At 39.5% G+C, this 18,979-nt stretch overlaps 1 protein-coding gene across 2 annotated transcripts in view; it reads left to right on the top strand.

Annotated features, from left to right (window-relative positions):
* Positions 1 to 18,979, top strand: part of SMURF1 (SMAD specific E3 ubiquitin protein ligase 1) — a 41,139-nt gene that overhangs the window by 3,380 nt on the left and 18,780 nt on the right. For both annotated transcript variants that reach the window (XM_081965777.1, XM_081965776.1), the window contains exons 2-6: positions 15,806 to 15,844; positions 16,761 to 16,869; positions 17,801 to 17,934; positions 18,066 to 18,131; positions 18,776 to 18,851. In XM_081965777.1, coding sequence (XP_081821903.1) covers positions 15,806 to 15,844; positions 16,761 to 16,869; positions 17,801 to 17,934; positions 18,066 to 18,131; positions 18,776 to 18,851 — 424 coding nt within the window. The remainder of the gene's footprint in view (positions 1 to 15,805; positions 15,845 to 16,760; positions 16,870 to 17,800; positions 17,935 to 18,065; positions 18,132 to 18,775; positions 18,852 to 18,979) is intronic.

The raw sequence follows: 18,979 nt of genomic DNA, 5'->3' as shown, positions 1-18,979 counted from the left end.
TTCTAAACTGGAGACTTCTCAACCTAACCATGATATTGTTTAGTCTCTCTGTGTGTGAATGGTGAATTCTAGTCATAGTTGACCGCCTTCTAGTCATGGAGGCTGCCTGGAAGAGTCCTGACAGTTTTCCAGACAAGGTTTTTTGGGAGGTGGTTTGCCATTGTCTGCTTCTTAGGGTTGAGAGAGAATGACTGGCCCAAAGACACCCACTCATGTGACTGGCTTCATGCCTTAGGTGGAACTAAAACTCAAGCGGTCCTGGTTTCTAGCCTGATGCCTTAATTCTTACACTAAACTGGCTCTATTTTTTAAATCAAATTTGTGTGCTGCCTGACTCCCAATGACTGGGCAGCCCACAATCACCAAAGCAAGGAATTCATTAAAAAATGATTCAAGAAGATACATTTTAAATAAATTATTAATTCTCATATTAAGTGATTTTATTTTACCTGCAAATACGTTAGATACATAATTGTTCTGAATGATGGAAAACTAATGTTAACTATCCAATCCAATTTATAATGGGTCTAGTATCTTTGATAGTTTTGCATCTCAGTGTGCATTAGCCCTGTCAGCTTGGCCTAAATTAAGTAGTCTTGGGCTAATTGGAACTTGGTCATGATAGAAACAGCTTATAAAGTTATAAAACAAAGCTAGATTTCTTTTTTTAAAAAAACCAGCAAGTAATATTTGTCAGAAAACAATTTTCATTAGTGACCAACGTGCGTATAATAAAACTTGTCAGTATTCATGTGTGTGTGTGAGAGAGGGGGGGGAGAGGGAGAAATCATGCATCAGACATTGTACATATAACTAAGATGTAGTGTCAAAAAAGGGGGGGCTTGACCAAATTCACATTATAACAAGTGATACCTGAGAATTGAGAATAACAAGGGAGTTAAGGATTTTACAGATTATCTAAGTTTTGGGTTGTTACGTTTGGTAGAAATGTAGAAAGCTGCCATACTGTCTCAGACCAATTAGCAAAAGCTGGCCATCCTAAGATGTACTCTTTTATGTATAAACCCTGAGTTGAAAATTATAAATCTTAGGTAATAATTAAGCTAGCGGTATTTTTTAACTTGCTATCACTCCATGAAAATTAATTTTTTATTATATAAGCATGGCTATAGAGGTTGGCTGGGATTTGGTGTGTAATACTTTTGAAATAATCTTGACAAGTTTATTTAGCATTAGGTTGCTAGCTTACAACGATACTCATTTAATTTGAACATATCAACTTTCTAACACCTGGCTTCGGTTAAAGCTTTCTGCTCCATATTTTTTTGCAAGCACCTTCAGATTTTCATATCATTATATGCACTATTACATGACATTTTGGATGCTACTGTGTAACACCGTAGGTATAACTGTAATAATTTGCTACCATAGAGTACAAAAAGTTTGCCCTTCAATAGCAAATCCCACATTTTATGTTAACAGTCAGATGATTTGATTGTTTGAAGCCAAACTGGTTTCTTTTTGAATGGTTTGAATGTTACTTGTAATTTCATTTGCAAGTCTCCAGATGTGGTTGAAGTGATTTGAAAGACTGCATCCATTGAGTATATTGTATTGGTCAGGTGACTAACATGGAAACTTGTTGTGTGGGTATAACGTGTCCAAATGCCATTTTATATTTAAGTTACTAGCACTGGACAAATTAAAGTTGATTCCTCCTTTTCCCCAAGTATTTCTGTGGATTTAATTCCCTGTTTTGCTCTCTTTTTTAAAAAAACAAACTTTCATGCCCTTGATGTAGATTTGAGAATATAACAAGGAAAAGGAAATACAATACAGCAGCAATATTTATTGCATTAGCAGAAGAGCACAGCTAAATACAGCCTGGTGAACAAAACAAACCATTGATCTGAGATGGTTGGACGGGTGAAATTATTTTTAAAAGCTCCTCTTGGATGGTAAGTTTAATTAGCTGCAGAACTATGGTGATGCACTGTCCTGTAATAGCAAGAGAAACATGATTTGAAAATGTGAAGTATAAGAAATCACCCTTATTAACGCAAAGACAGCTCTTCTCCAGCCTCCCATAAATTTGATTATAATGGAAGCTTCAAACTATAATAGGTCAGATTTTGAAATTAAACTCATTGGAGCTGTATGTTAAAAAGAAGATTGAAGAGATTATGCCCAGCATACTGACATCTGATGGCTCAGTGGCTAAAGAAGCTGAGGTAAGTCAGAGAACTGGGTTGGGACCCGAGCTCCGTGAGACAGGGTGAGCTCCCGTTCCAGCTCCCGCCCACCTAGCAGTTGGGAAAAGTGCAAATGCAAGTAGATTTATAGTTAGCACTTTGATGCAAAGCTAACTGTTCCGTGGGCCTTTGGCGAATAATCATGTTTACCGCATGACCGTGGAAATTGTCTTCGGACAACTCTTGGGTCCCTCGGCCAAGAAACAGATGAGCACCGTGCCCTAAAGTCGGACACGAATATCAGTGTTGACTGATGCAGCATAGTTAACTAGTGATCTTTGACATTGAAATTATAAGTGGCCCAGTTGATTTTTTTTCCTGGTCATTTCCGAAATCGTGATGACAAGGTCTGTCTTTAAAAAAATGTGACCTACACAATATCCTTTTGCTTCTACTATCATTTTATTTTGTTACAGCTGGAAACAAATTCTGCGGAATAGATGAGCTTTACTCTGGGTTCTTAGCTCCAGTAAATCATTTAAAACACAACTATGTGCCATCAAGTCAGTGTTGGGTTTTAAGTGACCACATAGATAGACTTTCTCCAGGGTGATCCGTCTTCAGAAAATAACTTCCAAGTAGAAAATTTAGGTGGCTAACTGACTGCTCTACAGAGATTGTATTTCTTCACTCTTTTCAGTACCCTTTCAACAGATAGGCTGGAATCCCAGTTAGGCTTTTACTACTAATATGGCAATGATTAAACAGTTGCCCTTTTGGGGGGGGGGGAATGTTTTTCTTCTAATTTAGAGAACTGTGGGAACAGGCTACGTCAGAGCATGGAACACTTCAAAATAAATATCTCTCAATTATTTAGACTGTACATTGCCCTATTGATCCGATACAAAGTTACTGTTTAATTTCTCGAATAATAAAAAACATTTCACAGCGAGAGAGTAACTTCCAAAGGTAAGGGATGCCAAAAAAAAAAGGGGGGGGACATGAAAATAATAACCCAACGTTCTAAATACCTAATTTGGCTTTTGAATTCTAAGTCTGGCAAGAGAATGAAAGTTGACACATGGAAGAGTGATAAAAGAGAGAGATAATAGCCCCTAGGTTGATGGCTAGATGAGATTTTTCTGGGCGAGAACGTGCTGAATTCTAATGCAGTACATAGTTTGGGGTTAGTTTTCATTCAGCAACGTTTAATCATGTGAGAGGCCACAACTTGCACTGGCTTGTGTCAAAGGCAAGCTTGCATACAGCAGAGATAAAATCCCTTTGGGCCATCCAATTTATAGCTCAAAGAAATCTCTTGTTTCTGGAAGACACTGCTTGAATTCCAAGGAACTATGGAACTAATTTCACGTGGATACCTATTTCTTGGGCCTTGTTTCTCAAATTACAGCCCTCTTTTCTGTCCATGAAAGCACTCTGCTTTTAAAAGTGAGGTTTCCCATTTCCAAAAGGTTCATGGAAAGAGCCCAAATCCTATCGTACATATTTAATGTGTCTTTTGGAATCCTATCTGCTGAGTTTACTAAATGAAGATAAATGCCATTTAAGCATCTCTTAGTCATCTCTCTGCCTCTCTTTGCGAGTAAAATGATCCATTCTTCAAGAAATTGAACTCACAGAAAAAAAGGGTGTGGTGGTGCATGGCTCCAAGTAGATTCACCTCCGTTGCAGCTGCACGAAATTCTCTCTGGATCAGGCGTGCCTCTCTCCTTAATTATGTCAAGCTCTAGAAATAACTTCTACAAATAACTACCATAACGATTAACTATTAGCTACCTAACAGCCAAAGATTAATTTGAAGATCTCCTGTCTCTAAAAATATAAAGGGATGTTAAAGCGACACATCACCCCTTAATGATTTGCTGTCGAATATGCTAAGAACAATTATAGAATGTAGGTTACATTTTGCTCCCTCCTCGTTCAGGGAAAAGTAAATTTGTAGCACTCTTCTAAACTGCTGGAGTTGTGTCCTTTTGGAAGTAATTTTCTCAAAGCTTACTTGCCTAGGAGCGAGAGTCAGTGTAGAAATTAAGGTGTTGAATGGGGGGCTCCTCACTTCTAATTCTACTCCATCATCAGCCATAAAAGCTCTTAAGGTCAGTTTAAGCCTGAACCAACAAGATTTTTGTTTTCAGGGAAAACTGGAGAAGTGAATGTGACGTATGCCACTTGAGCGTTTGATATAGAAGGTGAAAACAAATAAATAGGGAAACAATGATACAATACAAAATATTGTTTGTATTATGCTTTCTCTTTATTTAATATATTCATCACCTTCAAAAGGCACAGCCACAAACAGTACAGTAGCTTTATTAAAACCACTCATTATTCCAACTAATTCATTTCATTAAAAAAAAAAACCACACAGCCACCATCATTTGGGAGATAGGAAAGAAATTCCCAGATACAGTAAAAAACAAATGTCTGCAATATGTCAAGACAGTTTTAATGGATAACTCAGAATGTTCTTTATAAATTGGAGCATCTTGAAAAGAAGCTTCAAACATTACAAGGAAGGGAGGAAAAAATCCTTACTGCAAGTTTTTCTCTCTGTAACCTTCCACAAATGGGTGCTGTCCAAATGAATTGAATTTCAGTTCTCGTATTTCCTGACATTTGGCCTTGGATCATGTTGGACGGGAATATTGAGAGCTGCAAATCCAGCACATCTGGAAGGCCACTTGGTTGCTTAGCTCGAGATGTTTGTTTGGTGTTGCTAAATCTTTTACCCTGCCTTCAGTCTCCCAGAATTGCAGCCAACAGTATTCTTCTTTTCTAATACTAAAATGCTAGGAAGGAAACCAAATCTGTCCGTGATCTGTTGAATTCCTCGGTGAAAATGAAAAAAGAACGTTACACCCCTGTCCCTCAGAAGATTTCAAAAACTTGAAGAGGGAGACTGAAATGTGCTAACCTATAGTCGAAAATATTTCTTAGGGAGAATTCTAATTAAAATGTCAGGACAGTTTGTTTTTAACTGAATCGACACATATTTGTAAACTATTCCCCGCAAAGAAGATGCACTGAAGTGAGAGGTGGAAAAGATAGCTAGTCTCTCTACTGGGACATTTCATTCTAAAATAAATTCTCAGATGAATTCTTAGATGAACTCATATTGAAGGATGGAAGAATGATCTGGACCATTTTTGACTATAGGTAGTCCTCAATTTACAACAGTTTGCTTAATGGCCATTTAAAACTACAATGGCACCGAAAAAAAGTGACTTTATGACCGTTTTTCATGCTTAGGATCATTTCAGCATCCCATGGTCATATGATTTACATTTGAATGACAACTGGTTCATATTTCTAACGATTGCCATGCCCCAGGGTCATGCGATCCCCCTTTTGCGACCTTCTGACAAGCGAAGTCCGCGAGAAAACCAGATTCACTGAACAGCAGTGTTACTAATTCAGCAACTGCAGCAATTCACTTAGCAAACGTGGCAAGAAAAGTCATAAAATGAGGCAAAACCCACTTAACAAATTTCTCACTTAGCAACCTACATTTTGGGCTGAATTGTGGTCATAAGTTGAAGACTGCCTGCACTTTGCAAAATTGGGGCAACAGAATCATGACAGCTGTCAGAAGGATAGGTTGCTCCTTCCTAAAGTGCAATATTTAAATGAGCAATGGACTTAACTTCAGGCGTTAATCAGTTTCTTCCTGCCATTTTAATTCAGACAGTTTTTCTAGATTACCCTCTCATGTATTTTAATTGTCTCCAGTCACCTTGCTCTTCCATAGCAATTGTGAAAGCTTGAGGTCTGACTCGTCTGGAAGGCACCAGGCTGGAGAAAGGTGGTTTAGAATAATGGACTATGTTGTATTTCAGGAATTCCCCCTCCCCCCATCTCTTAGTGTTTTAATTAGCCCGTCGGTGCAAGGATTTCTTATGCCCAACTGATTTGTAGATGGGCATTGCTAATTATCTTATTAACAGTGAACTTTGAAAAACGGTTGGATGACATGTACATTTTGGTTTTCATTCCTCTAGGATGCCACTGTCTACAATTTCCCTGCTGTTCCAGGATGTCTGTCTAGGTGTTTGTTTATGAGTCTGCATGGACTTTTTACAAACACTCCATATTCCACACAATTAAAACCAGACAAGGCTGCTTTATTACACGATGTTGTGTTAGAATGCCACCATCTTTACCATCTTTAGCTGTGCAATATAAACTTTAGTTGTATAGTTCACCTTGACCCATGGAATAGAAATATATCTGTTGCAACTAGGACCATCACATTGTTTGCGTATAGTGACAAAGCTGGTTTCCACAGTACTGTAGAGTTATATCACTATTAAAATGTTTAAGTGCCCTAAACATGCAATTTGGTTGTGAGCAAAAGAGAAAAAGAAAAGAAAAGAAAAGAAAGGATAAATATTACTGGGATAATTCAGAACAAGTAAATTTATCACACTAGGTCTTGGCTATTTTGTCATGTTAGATGTTCTGAATACAAACTGCTTTCTTCATCAGTGGTTAGACAGTAAGTTTACATTACACTTTCTTTTGTTATCTCAGTGTTTGTTAGTGCTGATCTACTCCATACAAACAGAGTATAGATTCAGATTTGGAGTAACGCTGTCATATTTGAGGAACAAAAGTGCATTACATAGGCTGATACAGCTTTAGTTAGAAAAAGACCCTCCTTCATAATGGCATGCATTGTTATGGCTACCTTACATTCTGTGCAGTTTTGTTAACGATGCAAATGTTTAGAGGCATAGATAAAGAGTACCAAATTAAGTTAAAACACAAAATTGGTTAAGAACTATGTCTCTGTCTGTCTCCCTCCCTCCCTCCCTCCCTCCCTCCCTCCCTCCCTCTCTCCCTCTCTCTCTCTCTCTCTCTCTCTCTCTCTCTCTCTCACACACACACACACACAAGAGAGAGAGAGAGAGAGAGAGAGAGAGAGAGAGAGAGAGAGAGAGAGAGAGAGAGAGAGAGATACTTATAAACTCTCAAAATAATTAATAATTCCATTTCCCAAGTTATGATAATAGGTATGGAAACACCAGGGCAGTCAAGGGCCTGCACATTATTTTGAGGGTCTTGTTTCACCCATTGATCTCCAAGGGTTTAAAGGAACTGTACCTATTATCTTTGAATCCACATAAATCAACTGCCAGGAATTGCTTTTTTTTGTTTTGTTTTAAAGACAGTTTAACATGATGATTCGCTTTTTTTTTGTTTTAAAGACAGTTTAACATAATGATTCGCAAGGCTCTTCAGTCACAATAGAAGATGCTAAAGGCCACATTTCCTGAATGTTTCTATCACAAGTGGGTATAAATTATGCTAGAACAGGTTCATTCAAATCTGGCAATATCCTCCACTCTCTCTTCTGAATGTGCCCTACCAACAGTTTTCCTGTAGCCCAGCCTTCTGGCTTCAACCGCTCTGTCAGCATGACCGACCGAAGGTGCGAATATCTTTACTTACCAAGAGCGTTGGGTGAATAGAAAGTGATCTGCCAAAATATGGAACCAACAATCAGTATTTCGCCTAGAGTAGATGTTTTGGTACATGTGGAAATTAGTTTTCTTATCAACTGATTTATCCGGAAATGAGTTTTTGCTGATTGAAAACAGGAAAAAAAAGCCCTATAATTGGGATTCAAATGTATGGAGAGGGTTGATGTCCTCTCTTCAGTACTCCTGTAAAGGCGCATGTAGAATGGGAAGGTATAAATGTTTATATGAATATGAATAAGTGGATTGATTTTATATGAATAAATTGAACAGTATTATAAAAATAAGAAACTTTTCATCATTTTTAACTGTGGCTTTCTAAGAGTCCTTTTGAAAGGAGAGGAGACTATCCAATGTCAGTTATCCATTTGACTAGATAATTTGCAGAGATTTGGATGCTTTCTGAGGGCCACAATATAATCACACTCTCCTGCCTCAAAAAGAAAGAAAAATTGCAAGAGCTTTCCTTGGCAACAGTACGAAAGTAGTTTGCTGTTGCATTCCTTTGGATGGATATGCCTGTGTGTATCTTTGCAGTCTGGCTTGAAGTCCTGACATTTTGTGGTTGTCTTCTATTCAAGATCTGATCCTAAGCTTACAGTACTTAGTTTTTAAAAAATCATTTGGTTTTGGCTGACTGCACAATCAGTCTGGATTTACACATTCTTTCCACTCAAGTTTTGTTCAAGAGCAGGTTCTTAAGCAGCGAGTTTCCATTCTCAAGTGTTAACCAACATTGGAGATGTGTCGATGAAACTAAAGCTTGGGGAAGTGCTTGGGTTTCAAACGTGACCCAAATGTCTGTATCTTTGACCTTGGCTGATACATCCCGATTCTTCATTTCGTCTATCCCTTATGGGGGATTGTACAGCGCTGCCCTGAACCAGAACTTTCAATGAACTATTAAGTATTAAGTATGCAAAACATTTTTGGCAACTGAAATGAAACTTGGAATCTGAGTTACGCTTGCAAGTGGGAGGAAGAACATACATATCATACGTGGACAACGTTTGAATTATGCAAGCAGCAAGCATTTTAAAACTGCTTTTTTAAAAAAAAAAATTCTACAGCTCTTCCTTCAGGTGACATGGCTTATTGAATAACAGAGAGGCTTGCTCTCAGGCGGTCGAAGAAAATGAGTAACCAACAAGGGTGACTTAGAGCAGGGGCCTCCAACCTTGGCAACTTGAAGCCTGGCGGACTTCAACTCCCAGAATTCCCCAGCCAGCTTTGCTGGGAGTTGACGTCCACCAGGCTTAAAGTTGCCAAGGTTGGAGGCCCCTGACTTAGAGCCCTAGAGGTTCAGCTTCAACTTGTCTTCCCTTCTCTCTGGAAATCAGAAAGAAACATTAGAAGCCTGAATTCACTTTTGGATTCAGCACCCGCATTTCCTTTCTGCTTTTGTTGATTTGTTAATGATTTAGGTAGGGGGAAAAAGAGAGGAAGGAACCAACATACAGGTAGTCCTCGACTTACGACCACAATTTCAGTTGTTAAGTGACACATTTGTTAAGTTAGTTTTGCCCCATATGACGATCATTCTTGCCATAGTTGTTAAGTGAAGCAGTGCCGTTGATTATTTAGTAACTCGGTTGTTAAGTGAATCTGGCTTTCCCATGTACGTAGCTTGTCAGAAGGTAGCAAATGGGGATCACATAGCCCCAGGACACGGCCACCCAGGACTGCCTGTAATGTCACAAATGACAATCGTGTGATCCCAGGAGGTTGGAAACATGGTAAATACATGCCAGTTGCCAAGCACCCAAATCACACAAGTGTGGATACTACAATGGTTTTAAGTGCAAGGACCGGTCATAAACCTTTTATCAAATTTCAGCTAAAACTTAAATCTGATTTAACATTCTTGGAGATTTAAAGTAGGATGAAGTTGTTCCTGTTTGTCATAATTTCTTCCAATTAAATGCACTTAGGTGTTGGGTTTTTTTTTTTTAAGCAGGAGAGGTCAGTGGTCATTATAGATTTTAATTGTATTTATTGGTGGTATATTATATCACACTTTAATTAATAATGTACAGTTGTTCGAATTACGTCACCAGTTTGGAAAACAGGAAATAAATAATTGTAAGAACACAGCCTTCCGTTGGGTATAGAATTACTAGAAAAGAGTTTCCCTCCTAAATAGGTCACTGATGATTTTTGAGTTTGGGGAATTGCATATTATGCAGATCTGAAAGCCATCAAGGGAACTTTGGTGCACTGAGATAGCTTTAAGTGGAATTAAGCAGGGAAAGTCATAGGGAAAACTAAAAATAAGTATTTCTTGAAATGCAGTGCAGAAATGCTGCAAGGATTTTTGTTGGGGGGGGGGAGGCTGGGGAGGTGGTAAAGTCTTCAGATGATAGAATGTACAGATGATCAAAGTCAACCCTGAAATGTCTGCTAGTGAGGCTTCTTTTTTTCCTCTTTTGACTATCTTTCCATTGAGTCTTTAATCTGTTACTTTAATAAAGCACTTGATATATAATTAGGTTCCAACTCTGTTGAATGGAAATTCTGTCTTGTATGGGTAATGCTAAGCGTGATGAGTTATTTTAAATTTTTGGATGTGAGTGCTGTTAGACTATCAGACCTGAATTTAAGTGGCTAAGAAGGTGTGAATAAATCCTGAGGAATTCTAGCTTCTTAATAGATGAGTAGGGAGGATCTGCTATTCTTTAACAGCTAGCGGAATTGCTTTAAACTTCGTATAAATAGATCTTATACAGCACTACACAGTTGATACTATTTTAATGCACAAAAGTGATATATTGTCATCTCTCCAATGGACATTAGAACATTGTAACATGCTGCTGTTGAATTATCAGATTATATGTTACTGTAGTTTGTTTTTTTGAACGACTTAGCTCGGTATTTTGTGGAAATAGAAGCAAATTCTCAGGTGGCCTTAAGACAGGTTCCTACAAGCCCACTTATCCAACTCAGGAATTGCAGTGGTGTCTGTAGCATGTACGACAGGATAAAGTCCTTGGTACTATTCAGGAGGATTAATACTCCCTTAAGTTTATTACAGAAAATGTTAGCATTTCAGATAGTTACAGAGGTACAAAACATTAAATTTAAGGCCAGAGCGGGACAGAAATTGGTAATACGTTCTGATGTCAATCCAATGTACATCAACCACCATTGGCAATGATCCTTTTAGTCTCCTGAAAAAACTACTTCCCTCCCCAAGATGGGTGTTGATTAATTGTAATAGAAGTTGTCATCTATGAGTCTAATGGGCTGCATTAATGAATGGGAGGAATAATATCCTGAATACATTGTTTTATTCAGCCTTCTTTCCTTCTTCCATCCCTCTATTACCAACCAAAGTTCTTTGATAACAAGATATTTTTTTTGGCATACATAAGAGATTGTTTACTTAGACCTGCTTTTGGGGTGATAACCTGGTTTGATCATTCTAGCTCTGCTAATGATGTCCATGTTTACTTTTGTTGCAAGAAGAAAATACCTGCATTTTCTGTTGAGCTATTTGTTTCTGATGTTCCTGTAGGTCTTGTTGAGCCTTAGAATTCAATTGTGAGGATGGTTTATTTCAACGTTTAAAGTATGGAATGAAACTTGTGATTTGCTTAGAAGCAAAGACCATCCTGATCAGTTGTGGCTGACAAGTCATTCATATCACTTGCTGATGTTGGTTGCCATTCCGACATTCTTTTTTTCTAATTCCTTGTGGCACTTCAGAGTTCATAAAAGATGAAATAATAGGGTCGGAAGGGATCTTGGAAGTCTTCTTGTCCAACCCCTGTTCTTTGCACAGGCAGGCTGCCAGGGAGCTGACCAACACTAGAGGTAATGGAAGTCTTTATTTCCAAACTTTCCACCAAATCAGAGCCACCTCCAGGGTTTTGTCTGCATCCTGACCTTGCATCTTTCTACTCAGCTGTTGATCTTGGCTTACGGCAGGCTCTCTTTTTGCTTTTCTTCCATTACTGCAAAGATCAAAAAAAAATTCTTTCCCTGGAAGAATGAGATTGAATTTTTGCAACCTGAGTTAAGTGTTACTTGACTGGTTTTTCCCCCCTTTTTTTTCTTTTCATCTCTAGCTCTCTAACCTGCAATGGTTCTCAGCCAGCTTATACTATGATAAAAGCAGACCTTGTGAATGGTGTGAATGCACCCAGTAGTGAAAACCCACAGTGTTTTGGGCTGCTCTGAGCGTAGAGCAAATTCTGATTTTGCTGTGGGAATTTAGGAATTCAGTAAGTAAGCAAGTATTACACGGAAACCATTAATCCAAACAGATTCTGCTTCATAAAACGAGCCTATGGCTTTATAACATGTCCCCACTGCACACCCAATTATTGTCAAGGAGCCCTTCCCCAGGAGTTCTCACAATCTACAAAGCTTATAGGTAAAATCCATGTTGATTGGGAATTCTGGGAATTGAAGTATGAGTTATGTCGAGGGCACTCAGTTGGCGGTTGCTTTTGTAAGGAATCAAATTCTATCTTGAGGAAATGAAGTATCTGTTGGTCCATTCTTGGCTTGCAGTTGATAAGACACGAATAAAAGAAATAACAGTTCTGTTTTGACTGAACCACAATCAGATCTCATGAAGTAGTCAAATTAATGTTCCTATGTTTAGGTGTTTCTGCCAAAGATGTGTTATTTCTGTAAAACCGAATGAAGAGGGGGTGAAAAAGCGAGATTGCAGATTCTTTAGCGATGAAAAAATCCAGCTCTGGACTATTTTAATGTGATCTGGTAACTAGGATACAGTACTGTTTTTTTTCCCACTTGAGAGGCTAAACTAGATATGGGTAGTCCTTGACTTACAACAGTTTGTTTAGTGACCATTCAAAATTGCAACGGCACTTAAAAAAAGACTTACAGCCATTTTTCACACTTATTACCAGTACAGCATCCCTGTTGTCATGTGATTGAAATTCAAAGGCTTGGCAACTGACTCATATTTATAAAGGTCACAGTGTCCGGCAGTCATGCAATCCCCTTTTGCGGCCTTCTGCAAAGTCAATGGGGAAGCCATTAACAACCAGGTCACTAATTTAAACACTGCAGTGATTCACTTAGAAAATGGGGCAGAACTCACTTAACAAGATTTCTCACTTAGCAACAAAAATTCCGGGCTCACATGTGGTTGCAAGTCGAAGGCTAGCTGTATGGTGGCATTAGATCCTTCCGTTTAAAGTTCTAGCCTGATCGTGTGTAATTGAAAATATTAGGATAATCAATTCCCAATTCATGATTTAGCTTTCTGTAGTCTGATCAGCTACCGGAGAATCATAGAATTGAAAATGGCCTTGGATTTCATCCAGCCCCCCCCCTGCCCCCCACAAGGAATATTGTGACGGCAGCACCACTAAGGAGTAGCTAATGATCCTCTACTAAAGGCCTCCAGCGAAGGTGAATGGATCATCTCCTCACTGCTATTCTGTCAGCCCTTAATCTTCTCTTCTCCAGGCTAAATATAGCCAGCTCTTCCAACTGTTTTTTGTAACGTTTCGTTTCTACCTCTTTTGCTATCCTGCGCATTCATCCATCTTCAAGTGGTCTCACTCATTTCTTAAAATGTTTCATCCAGACCCGGGACACCATTCTCCAGTCGCATGACCTATCCCCGTAGTACAGAAGGGAGCTACTCCGTTAGAGCAGCTTTAGATGGCTTTCACTTGTTTTGTGATCGCATCCCACTGCTGGCAGTGTTGTTCAGTTTGCGACTAGCTTAGACACCTCTATCCTTCTCTCATATAAAAGGTAAAGGTTCCACTCACACATATGTGCTAATCGTTCCCGACTCTAGGGGGCGGTGTTCATCTCCGTTTCAAAGCCAAAGAGCCAGCACTGTCCGAAGACGTCTCCGTGGTCATGTGGCCGGCATGACTCAATGCCAAAGGCGCATGGAGCGATGTTCCCTTCCCACCAAAGGTGGTTCCTATTTTTCTACTTGCATTTTTTACATGCTTTCGAACTGCTAGGTTGGCAGAAGCTGGGACAAGTAACGGGAGGTCACTTCGTTACGCGGCGCTAGGCATTCGAACTGTTGAACTGCTGACCTTTCTGATCGACAAGCTCAGCGTCTTTGCCACTGAGCCACCGCGTCTCTAATATGCTTATATTATATTATATGCTAATATTCTCTCATATTATATTATCATATTATATGCTAATATTCTCTCTCATGCACCCCCACAAAGCCAAGCACCATCTCTTGGGGCTTTTTTGCTATCCAAATGCAGAACTTTTAATTTCTGTTACATTTCAATGGGTTGGATGCGGCCCACAGTCTTAAGCCTGTCAGATTTCGTTTTGTCCTCCCAACTGAACCCTGATAGCAAAAGTAAACTCAGTTGAAAGAAGAAGAAAAAAAAGAAAAAAAGAAAAAAGGCGGAATTAAAGGAAAGCTAATGTGCAGCAGGAAGGACACCATTCCTTTCAGCTACACATTCATTTGTCTAAAACTCTCCTTCAAACACATGGCATAGTTTTCATTGCACAACCTGTCTTTTCCTTTCTTCGTGTGACTGCAGATGTCAAGGAATGAATGCTCTCCTTAAATTAAAAATGGAGAAAGCACTTTGGATGATTCGGATGAAGCTTAAAACCCTATTGTCACACTCCTGTAATGGGGAGAAGGTGGCTTGTTTTGGCCCTTCGTATTGACTTTGCTACATAAATGAACCTTCGTGTTCAGGGTTCACGTTTAAAGGCCAGATGTTGGCAGCTAGTGGGTGTATTTGACAGAGCAGGACTAGAATGGATTTTCTGATTAAACAAACCTTTGGTCTTCGCTTTCAAAGTCTTCTTTATGTTTCTATTGATGTGCTTGCTCATGCATGCACAAGCAACAGCCCTCTGAACTCCCTATCATGAGTGGATGCTGGAAGTCAAAGATATTTGTCATTAAATTCTAGCCAGAAACTGTTTAAAAAGTACATTGCAGAAAGAAGGGTATTGTAGTACAGGTAACTGACCTGTAGGGCCACAGTTGTGCCCAAAAAACGTACGTTGCTAAGTGAAACATTCATTGAGTTTGCCACAGTGGTCACAGACGTCTCTTGCCAGATTTGTTAAGCGAATCATATTTTTTTTCTTAAGTGAGTAACATGGTGGTTAAGTGAATCTGGATTTCCCGTTGATTTTGCTCGTCACAAAGTCACACATGGCCCTAGGCCAGCGCAGCTGTCATAAATCCGAACCAGTTGCCAGGCATCGGAATTTTGATCACGTGATCACTGAATTTTGATCGCTGATGCTGCAACAGTCGTAAGGGTGAAAAACGGTCATGTCACTTTTTTTCAGTGCTGTTGTAACTTTGAACGATCACTAAATGAATTGTTGTAAGTCGAGGACTACCTTTATATTGAGCACCTGCAGCAGCAAATGTGTGTGTTTTAAGGCTGTCGATACGTTCATTGCCCATAAGGAAAAGTACTTTTATAGAGAGTCCGTTCAGAAGTTGAAGTTAGAGGTGTGCGACATGGTTACTTCTGAAACAGTACTTGCAGTAGAATTATGAATAAAAGAAATTGTGCCCTGAGAATTGTTCCACATGAATGCTTTTCAATCAATCTCATAATTTCAGCATTTCACAATATTTTTGTTTAAAGGCAACTGGTTGAATTTTTCAGGCTGCTGCTTCTGCTCCCATCTGTAATGTTATCATTGGTTTCTTTTAGCGACCCAAAACATTTTTGTTAAGAATAGTATCTCTGTGATAAAACTAAGTGTCCAGCCCTTTTGTTGGAAGAACAACTTTTTAAAAACTCTAGTAAGAAACCACAAAGCTGGCTGGGAAATGCTTGAACCTCAACAAGGCTTCAGTTTGATCACACAAGCCAAACCTTGTCTGAATTCTCAAAATCCTAGAAACGACCAATTTTAGAAACGACTTCCTAGCACAACATTAAACAAACTTTCCATGGTTTCTCCAGGTAAATGAATTAGAAGGCAAAAAAAAAAAAAAGGCCCAGGTTTGGGGAAATGTATGCTATGCAATTCATGAAAATAATCAAAACGTAGCACTGCTATTTATTAATCCAGTTGTTTGCGTCTCTGAGCTTTTTATACATTGTGCCCTGGGGTGTGTAAGAGAAATCTTTTCCCAGCTTGAGCTGTTTATGCTGAAATATGAGTGGAATCTGCTAACCTTTTTCTTTTTTCTCGCAGTGCTTTGTGCCAAGAATCTTGCAAAGAAAGATTTCTTCAGTAAGTAACTGAAAATAGACTTTTTCATACCTCCCCACCACATCCCTTGCGCGTATGGAAGCTAGTCTACTGATGTTAGTATGTCTACTGATCTTGTGTGTTTCTGCTGAGAGTATTTAAGGAAAGTTTTTTGAGAGTCGGAAGCATAACTGCCTGAAACCTCTACTCACCAGACCACGAAGCAGAGAGCGTGATCTTTTTTGCTGCGAGCTGCTTTATAGGCAGGTCTCAACTCTGGTGGCGGCTGCCAGCAAATACACTTCTGCTCATGCTCACTCTCTTCTTTCTAAATTGGGTGAGCCGCTGTAAGCCGCGGTAAATATCTCCTCTCGGGAGAGCTGGCAGGATCAAGTCACAGTGAATTAACCGGGGAATCACCGTTACATTAAGAGACGTGCGGGTTCTTTTCCTGGACAGGCCTGGTGTGACACGCCGGAGATTGTACTTTAGAAACCCCCCCCCCCCAAAGGCTTAGATGCATTTTTCGGAACTTCGGGGGACTTTAAAAATAGCACACCGTGGAATTAGTTAGCGATGGAGCTTCACGGGACACCTATGTTCTCTTCCAGGGGCATTCAGCTTTTAAATCAAGGGTCACCCAAGGCATGTACAGCATAGCAAAAGTTGACTGGCTCCAATGTTGCCCTAGGTTTGGGGTCTTTGGGGAGGTGGGGGTTAAAAATTGAAATAGAGACCTTAAGCCAGGACGCCACTAAAAGAGGTCCACTCCATGCTCTACCCTTTCCATAGCAAAATAAACTTTACTAAGAGAGAAAATGCTCTGTGCTCCCAGCAACTGTTTATAACGTTTCTTCTCACAACTACGAAGAGAGCAGTTGTTAAACATTGTGGTTCGGTAGTCCTCTGCTAGCTTCTTTGGTCTTTGTGGTGACCGGATTGCTTTCATCCTTTGCAGGGCTCCCTGACCCCTTTGCAAAGATTGTGGTGGACGGGTCTGGTCAGTGTCATTCCACCGACACCGTGAAGAGCACCTTAGATCCCAAATGGAACCAACATTATGATTTGTAAGTTGACCCTTCCGCAAGCAGTTTTATTTATTTTTCTTACATAAGTTTTTTTTTACTGATTTACTGATTACATTTCTATGCCACAATCAAGACGTGATCGTTTATCTTTATTTACATGAAGTGTTCACAACCTTGTCCTGTACCTAGGAGACAGAGCCTAAGGTAACTTTACAACAAGAGAGAAATAACTCAGGGAGTACAAGTCGGTTACCGAATAGATTTAAGAAAGCAGTTCCCAAATAATCCATAAAATGACAATTCCTTCTCTATCTCCGCTCTTACACAACTGGTCATCTAAAATGCTTCACACCAGCAGTGCTGGTCTGAAGTAATATTGAAGCAATGCCCACTCCCCCGGGGATCATTATTAGTATGTTTTGTTAGAGAATGCTGTTGTGTCGTAATTTGCAAGACTTAATTTTGGGGCTTGGGAATTGAGATATCGGCTAGACTCTCAGGCACTTATTTTAGGTGTGCCCAAGTGACTATGTCTTCATGTACTTTTGCAAAGCCCCTCCGTTGAAAAACATCGTGTCTTATCTGACTTCTGGATTCCAGAAATGGAAGCCTGTATCATTTTTCCTAGAAACCCTTGCCTAATTCCTCCGCTGTTAGGAACCGAAGGTGTCTCTTGTGCAAAAACGACTCTCCAGTTTTAAGAAAAAGCAGCCTTTTCCACGGTCTAATTGAGCTCTGCACTTTTGTAGTTTATAATAAGGTTGTCTGCAATTAACAAATGTTTGTGTGTTATCTATTTAACATGCTGTGCAAATTACAGTAATCTAGTGATGAGTTGCATGTTTTTCTTCTTTTGATAAAGGCATAGTCTTAAGCAAAGCATGATTCAAATGGGTTCACAAATGGGGAAGTTGTACCATAGCAGACAATGAACCTCAGTTAAATCTCCTCCTCCGACTGATTATTCTAGATACGTTGGAAAATCAGATTCTATCACCATCAGTGTCTGGAACCATAAGAAAATCCACAAAAAACAGGGAGCTGGCTTCCTGGGATGCGTCCGACTTCTTTCTAATGCCATCAGCAGGCTAAAAGATACGGGATGTAAGCATGTCTTTATTGCCAAATGTTTTCTGGGCTGGGTTGGGCCATATTTTGGGTCCCTGTTCTAAACACTGATTCCCAATTGTATATATTCTTGGCTGAATGTTTTGCCTCCCCCTTGTTCGTTTCAGACCAGCGTTTGGATCTATGCAAACTAAATCCCACAGACACCGATGCAGTCCGAGGCCAGATAGTTGGTGAGAAGGAATATCTTGAACATGATAATTAAAATGTAGCTGGGGTGTTCAACTCCGGATTAACAAGCAGAATACCTTTATTGAAGTATGCCTCTGAGTGTGACTGAGGTGGTAAAAAAAAGTCTTCCTTTTTAGACTGCCCCCTAGTGTGACAAACTTGCTCTCCTTTTGCACTTATGGAGGGAAAAGAATTTTCAATTGCATGTTAATATGGAAGGCTTTGCGTTTTAGCCAAAGTATTTTTCGGACTGCAGTCTACATTATTGGGCAGTGGCTGCTTTGTTAATTGTTTTTAATTGCTAGTGGCCTTAATTCCTGAAATTTTAAGGAGGCCCTAGGAAAAGAAGGCTTACTATATTCTTCTTTTTCCCTTTTTGTCATTAAAGATTGATTGAATTATTAGAATACAAAAATGTACTGCCTCTTAAGTTATCCCAGCAAAGTACTCAGATCTGCCTTCGTAGGAAGGAACTCTGTATGTCGTTCATGGCCAAATACTTGAGAGTCTATTTAAAAAAAAAGTCTACAAATGCTTGCCATGTCAAATTAAACCACTTCCCAGAAATGTTTTTGTGTTTTCGTTGCTGTCTTCTATTTCCGTACTGAAACTTTTTCACTTTTTGTTTCTCTTTTTCTCATTCCAGTCAGCTTGCAGACACGAGATAGGATAGGCACAGGAGGGTCTGTGGTAGACTGCAGGGGGCTCTTGGAGAATGAAGGGTAGGTATCCTGCCTTCCGATCAATTTGTGGGGTCCTCGGTGCTCTGTGAGACTTGGGTGTCTTCTTGCAGTACTTTCATTTCCAAACTACCTCACTTTATCTGGTCGAAATTGAATAGAATTAAGTG

This window comes from Natrix helvetica (genome assembly GCF_964273705.1).
Source record: "Natrix helvetica genome assembly, chromosome: 13".
Classification (NCBI taxonomy): Eukaryota; Metazoa; Chordata; class Lepidosauria; order Squamata; family Natricidae; genus Natrix; species Natrix helvetica.
Note: the sequence above shows the minus strand (reverse complement) of the source record. Positions and strands in the feature narration are given on the sequence as shown.